Raw genomic sequence first — 7189 nt, forward strand, 5'->3', positions numbered from 1 at the left:
AATTCATAACATGTCGCTAAAATGTCTTATAACATTATTGAATCGTCTTGTAATGCTTTGGAGTTTGCTCCTTTTCCCTGAATGACTGTAAATCAGTAAAGGATACTATCACCCATATACTGTAAATCAGTGAAGGATACTATCACCCATATACAATAAATCAGTGAAGGACACTATCACCCATATACTGTAACTCATTGAAGGACACTATCACCAATATAATGTAAATCATTGAATGACACTATCACTCATATACTGTAAATAAGTGAAGGATACTATCACCCTTATACTGTAAATCAGTGAAGGTCACTATCACCCATATACTGAAAATCAGTGAAGGATACTATCCCCCATATACTGTAAATCATTAAAGGACACTATCACCCATATCCTGTAAATCATTGAAGGATACTATCACCCATCTACTGTAAATCAGTGAAGGTCACTATCACCCATATACTGAAAATCAGTGAAGGATACTATCTCCCATATACTGTAAATCAGTGAGGTCAATATCACCCATATACTGTAAAGCAGTGAAGGATACTATCACTCATATCCTGTAAATCAGTGAAGGATCCTGTCACTCATATACTGTAAATAAGTGAAGGATACTATCACCCATCTACTGTAAATCAGTGAAGGTCACTATCACCCATATACTGTCAATCAGTGAAGGATACTATCCCCCATATACAATAAATCAGTGAAGGAAACTATCACCCATATACTGTGAATCATTGAAGGACACTATCATCCATATCCTGTAAATTATTGAAGGACACTATCACCCCTATAATGTAAATCAGTGAAGGATACTGTCACCCATATACTGTAAATCAGTGAAGAATACTATCACCCATATACTGTAGATCATTGATGGAAACTATCACTCATATACTGTAAATCAGTGAAGGTCACTATCACCCATATACTGAAAATCAGTGAAGGACACTAACCCCCATATACTGTAAATAATTGAAGGACACTATCACCCATGTACTGGAAATCATTGAATGACACTATCACTCATATACTGTAAATAAGTGAAGGACACTATCACGCATATACTGTAAATCATTGAAGGAAACTATCATCCATATACTGTAAATTATTGAAGGACACTATCACCAATATAATGTAAATCATTGAATGACACTATCACTCATATACTGTAAATCAGTGAAGGTCACTATCACCCATATACTGTAGATCAGTGAAGGACACTATCAGCCATATACTGTAAATCAGTGAAGAATACTATCACCCATATACTGTCAATCAGTGAAGGATACTATCCCCCATATACTGTAAATCATAGAAGGACACTATCACCCATATACTTTAAATCATTGAAGGACACTTTCACCCATATACTGTAAATCAGTGAAGGATCCTATCACCCATATACTGTAAACCATTGAAGGACACTATCACCCGTATACTGTAAATCATTGAATGACACTATCACCCATATACTTTAAATCATTGAAGGACACTATCCCCCATATACTGTAAATCATAGAAGGACACTATCACCCATATTCTGTAAATCATTGAAGGACACTTTCACCCATATACTGTAAATTATTGAAGGAGACTATCACCCATATACTGTGAATCATTGAAGGACACTATCCCCCATATACTGTAAATCAGTGAAGGACACTATCATCCATATACTGTAAATCATTGAAGGACACTATCATCCATATACTGTAAATTATTGAAGGACACTATCACCCATATACTGTAAATCATTGAAGGATACTATCACTCATATACTGTAAATCAGTGAAGGATACTATCACCCATATACTGTAAATCATTGAAGGACACTATCACCCATATACTGTAAATCATTGAAGGACACTATCACCCATATACTGTAAATCAGTGAGGTCAATATCACCCATATACTGTAAATCAGTGAGGTCACTATCACCCATAAACTGTAAATCAGTGAGGTCACTATCACCCATATACTGTAAATCAGTAAAGGACGCTATTACCCATATATACATTACATATCGCATCCTCTCAGAGATTTACACTGGGTGACAATGTCCTGTAAAACAATGAAAATGTTGTTAAGATCTGTTTTACATTTTTTCTATAATATGTTGTTGTGAGGATTGGCATTCTTTGAATGAAAAAAAGTCTATTGTGTCGATTTAAATGTTTGTTGGATACAATAAGCTTGCAGTGATTGCTCTGATATAAGTGAATTACACATTTAAAAAGTATGTTCAAGTGCTCTCAGCTGCTTTCTCTGGCAGGTACACTATCACTATCATTACTTTCACTAGCAGAAGAGCTGTTACTTTCTCTGGCATGTGTTCCATTTGTTTTTTCAGACATGTGTTCAACTCTTTAATATGTAAGGGGTTTTATTTCTGTCTGGCAGGTGCTCCATTCTTTCTTTGACAAGTATTTAACTCCTCTCTCTATGGTGACTTAATGATGTCGACATAGTATGAGATGTCCAAATCACAAAATATATGTCGACATTAACTGAAGAATACGTCGACTTGCTCCTTTCTTTGACAGCCTCTCTCTGTTTTTTGCTCCTTTCTCTGACAGCCTCTGTCTGTATTTTGCTCCTTTCTGTGACAGCCTCTGTCTGTATTTTGCTCCTTTCTCTGACAGCCTCTCTCTGTATTTTGCTCCTTTCTCTTACAGCCTCTCTCTGTATTTTGCTCCTTTCGCTGACAGCCTCTCTGTGTATTTTGCTCCTTTCTCTGACAGCCTCCCTATGTATTTTGCTCCTTTCTCTGACAGCCTCGCTATTTATTTTGCTCCTTTCTTTGTTAGCCTCTCTATGTATTTTGCTCCTTTCTCTGACAGCCTCTGTCTGTATTTTGCTCCTTTCTCTGCCAGCCTCTCTCTGTATTTTACTCCTTTCTCTGTCGGCCTCTCTCTGTATTTTGCTCCTTTCCCTGTCAGCCTCTCTCTGTATTTTGCTCCTTTCGCTGACAGCCTCTCTGTGTATTTTGCTCCTTTCTCTGACAGCCTCCCTATGTATTTTGCTCCTTTCTCTGACAGCCTCCCTATGTATTTTGCTCCTTTCTCTGACAGCATCTCTCTGTATTTTGCTCCTTTCTCTGTCAGCCTCTCCCTGTATTTTGCTCCTTTCTCTGACAGCCTCTCTGTGTATTTTGCTCCTTTCTCTGACAGCCTCGCTATGTATTTTGCTCCTTTCTCTGTCAGCCTCTCCCTGTATTTTGCTCCTTTCTCTGACAGCCTCGCTATTTATTTTGCTCCTTTCTTTGTTAGCCTCTCTATGTATTTTGCTCCTTTCTCTGACAGCCTCTGTCTGTATTTTGCTCCTTTCTGTGACAGCCTCTCTCTGTATTTTGCTCCTTTCTCTTACAGCCTCTCTCTGTATTTTGCTCCTTTCCCTGTCAGCCTCTCTCTGTATTTTGCTCCTTTCTCTGACAGCCTCGCTATGTATTTTGCTCCTTTCTTTGTTAGCCTCTCTATGTATTTTGCTCCTTTCTCTGACAGCCTCTCTCTGTATTTTGCTCCTTTCTCTGACAGCCTCTCTCTGTATTTTACTCCTTTCTCTGTCAGCCTCTCTCTGTATTTTGCTCCTTTCCATGGCAGATGTTTCACTCCTTTCTCTAACAAGTATTCCACTCTTTTCTCTGGCAGGAGTTCTTCTCCTTTTTCTGTCAGGCTTTCCACGTCTTTGTATGACAGGTGTTACTCTCCTTCCTCTAGAAGGATCTCCATCCCTTCCTCTGACAGGCGTCCTTTGTCCTTCTGGCTGGTGTTCGACTTCTTTCTCTGGCAGGTATTTCACTCCTGTCTCTGGCAATTATTCCACTTGTTCCCTGGCACATGTTTCACTTCACTGTGTAGCATGTGTTTCAATCCCTTCCGTTGTAGGGTTTTCATTTTTTTCTTGGTCTTGTTACAGGCATTCTACCCCTCTCTGGTAGGTGTTCCTCTCTTTTTTCTGGCGGATGCTCTATTCTTTTATCTCGTTCCAGCTCTGTATCTTGCAGGCATTCCATCTCTTGTTTTGGTGTTTCACTCCTTTTTGTGACAGGGGTTCCCTTCCTTTTTCTGGTCGGTGTTTCACTCCTACCCTTGCCGGTATTCCAATTCCTACCTTGGCTAATGGTCCTGTTTTCCCCCCCAATTAAGTGTTCCATCCCTTTATCTGGGAGGTGTTGCTTCCCTTTCTCTGGGAGGTGTTCATCTATTTTGTTTTGCAGGTATTCCACTACTTGCTATGGCAGCTTTAGCACTCTGTTCTTTGATTGATATTCCACCCCTTTCGCTGGGAGGTGTTCCACTACTTTCTCTGGTAGATATTCCACCCCTATTTCTGAGAGGGGTTCCACTTTTTCTCTGGCAGGTAGCATGAGTCCTTAGATTGTTTCAATATACAGTAGTTAAACATTGGATTATATATTGAGCAGAAGATTGTATTGTGGGTTTTTTAAACAGTGATTTATGTTTGTTAAAATAACGACTAAACAGCACTGTTATTTCAGGTAAACTTTTTAATTAGATTATACTTATACACATGATTATATGGTTATCATGAAGTTTATCAACAAATCATATATATCACAATAAAAAAATAAAGCTGCTTGAATGACAAATATATCCAATGTGTTACGATTAATTTTCTAATGAAAACAAAATAGAAAAATCTGATCAGAAAATGATTGCCAGCATGATGTTCGATACAAATAATTTGTATGTTATATATAGAGTATACAGTTCACTCCCTTACAAACTCAAGGAAGTGGTTGCATAGTTTTTGGAAGATGCTATTCAAATCATTATTTGAAATCTCAAACTCATTGTATGTCTTTTTTGCCATCCAAGCATACCTCGGCAATAAAAACATATGACACAAAACAAACTCCATGATGGCTGAAATACTTCTTTTTAAAGTTTTAAAGATTATACTGAGTAAGTAATATAAAAAATTCTAAAATAAGTATAAACACGGATGTAGTCCAGTGCTTGGTCAATTCTATAATACAAAGTTATTTGTTGTTAATATGAAGTACACTACTCCATTATCTAAGCATGGTTTATGAATCATCTTACTGACGAACTCCAGTTATCTTCCATGCTCATAAATTAATAAAGCAACAATTGCATTGTAGTGTTACACATTGACATGGGTCGGTGTTATCTGAAAGTTATTCCAAATATATTCAGACATTTGTCTGTCGGTCAAATTTGCAATTTTATAATCTTCAGGTTAACTAATTATTACAAGAATTTACATGTCAAATTGATAGAATCCTTCAAAAAATTTGCAAATTCTTGTTTAAAAAAAAAGATTCATACAAATTCAGATAATACATTCCAATTGATATTGAAAGATATTTTTTGTGAGCCATAGAAATTGTGATACAAAGTCTACTAAACTAACCTTAAGATAAGGGAAGTAACTCTAGCTGATAATACAGGTTTATTAAAACAAAACAAATTCATACTTGGCCAGGTTAGAATGACAAATATACTGTATTAATTTTCTGCGATTAATATAAAGAAAGAAGTATATTATTTCCTATAATAATCATCTATTGATATATACAACTTGGTGATTTTTTGCTCAGTTTTGCAGCCGAATACATACTAGGTTTCCCTTAGCTAAAAAGCGCCTTATTTTCCCAAAATAACCCAAAAATGAGGAATATATTCCCAATTTCCATGAAAATTATATTTTTTTTGCTATATTTTCCCAATTCATAAAGGAAGAGGCTGTTGTAAAATTATGGTAAAAAAACACTGCACAACTTCAACTAACTCTGCTTAAAACGATATTGTTTTAATACAATTCTGGTTACATATTTCAATCATGAATATATTATCTTAAGTTTAATAAATCAAATTATAATAAACTTCATTATAATCACGTGTTCGCAGAACTTTTTGACGTTTTGGGAGAGGGGTTTATACAGGGTAAGGATATTTTCCCCTTTATTTGTACATTGATCATTGATAGTAATTTAACAGTTAATGAAAATTAGGTTGCAAGATATACGATGAAAAAGTTGTACATAAATCAGGAAGAATGTTAGTTTATTACCCCTGCATTGCTGATTCACTAAAAACTATGGGCCGTTAGTTTATTACCCCTGCATTGCTGATTCACTAAAAACTATGGGCCGTTAGTTTATTACCCCTGCATTGCTAATTTACTAAAAACTATGGGCCGTGGTCTCAATACAAAAATAGTAGTCCTTAAAATCCATGGACTACATTCCTTAACAAAGTATTTAAAATCATAATTGGATTTTAATTAAGAACAATTGTAGATATACTATTGCATAACTTGTCACATTTACACTTTCTTTTAAAATTTTACCAAAACGAAATCAACATAAATTATGTGCCTCTTTTGAATTAAAATAATATTTCATTATTTGATATTATACAGCTACTGAGCTGTGTCAACAATCTGATTTATAACATTCCATATACATTTAGAATGAGAACCTAAAATCTGGATACAATATTGCTGGTCGCAATTTAGGATTTTTTCTAACTAAGAAAACTATTTAAACAGTTGATTATTTGGTAAGATGACTAAATACCATTTTGTTGCGTTAAGCTCAAGAAATGCTTAATTTTGATAGCTTACTGCTAACAACATGAACTGATGGAGCCATGATTTCCAACAATTAAAATGTCCAAAATGGAAATGTCCAGCTAGATATAAACTTGACTTTTATAAATGTACTGTTTTGACACATAACAAAGTGTCAATAATTCAACTTTCAACTTACCCATTTTTAGTATCCGTGTAATTTCTTTACGATACATTACACACAACAAGCATTCATCATGGCTCTGTTACAGGTACACACAACATATAGCGATGTTTCTTGCAAGGTAATGGAGACAAATATGTCATATAAACCAGGTGATAAATGTTATAACTACTGGTAATACAAAAATATATAAATACAGAATAAAACATCATATTACGACACCATTGATATTAAGGTATCTATTTCATGGGATTCTACTTAAATCAAACAATATCACCTTTGAATATAACACAGTTTAGTATAACAAATAGCATGGGTATTGCTTTAATTAATAGTTATTAAAAATACTATATAGATTATCAAAAATCTTTTCAAACATGGGTATTGATCTCTGTAAAACATACAACAGGTTTACTTTTAAAGCATGATGTATCATAACA

General features: G+C 35.1%; 1 protein-coding gene across 1 annotated transcript; it reads right to left on the reverse strand.

Moving 5' to 3' along the window:
- Window positions 1–2040: 2040 nt before the first annotated feature.
- Window positions 2041–6768, reverse strand: LOC110447395 (uncharacterized abhydrolase domain-containing protein DDB_G0269086-like). Its single transcript, XM_021493058.1, has 3 exons — window positions 6765–6768; window positions 2526–3813; window positions 2041–2068 (listed from the first exon to the last, which is right to left on the reverse strand). The coding sequence occupies exons 1-3, from the start codon at window positions 6766–6768 to the stop codon at window positions 2041–2043; spliced, it is 1320 nt and encodes a 439-aa protein (XP_021348733.1).
- Between the last annotated feature and the right edge of the window lie 421 nt (window positions 6769–7189).

The sequence above is a fragment of the Mizuhopecten yessoensis genome, unplaced genomic scaffold, assembly GCF_002113885.1.
Source record: "Mizuhopecten yessoensis strain PY_sf001 unplaced genomic scaffold, ASM211388v2 scaffold3339, whole genome shotgun sequence".
NCBI classification, from domain to species: Eukaryota; Metazoa; Mollusca; class Bivalvia; order Pectinida; family Pectinidae; genus Mizuhopecten; species Mizuhopecten yessoensis.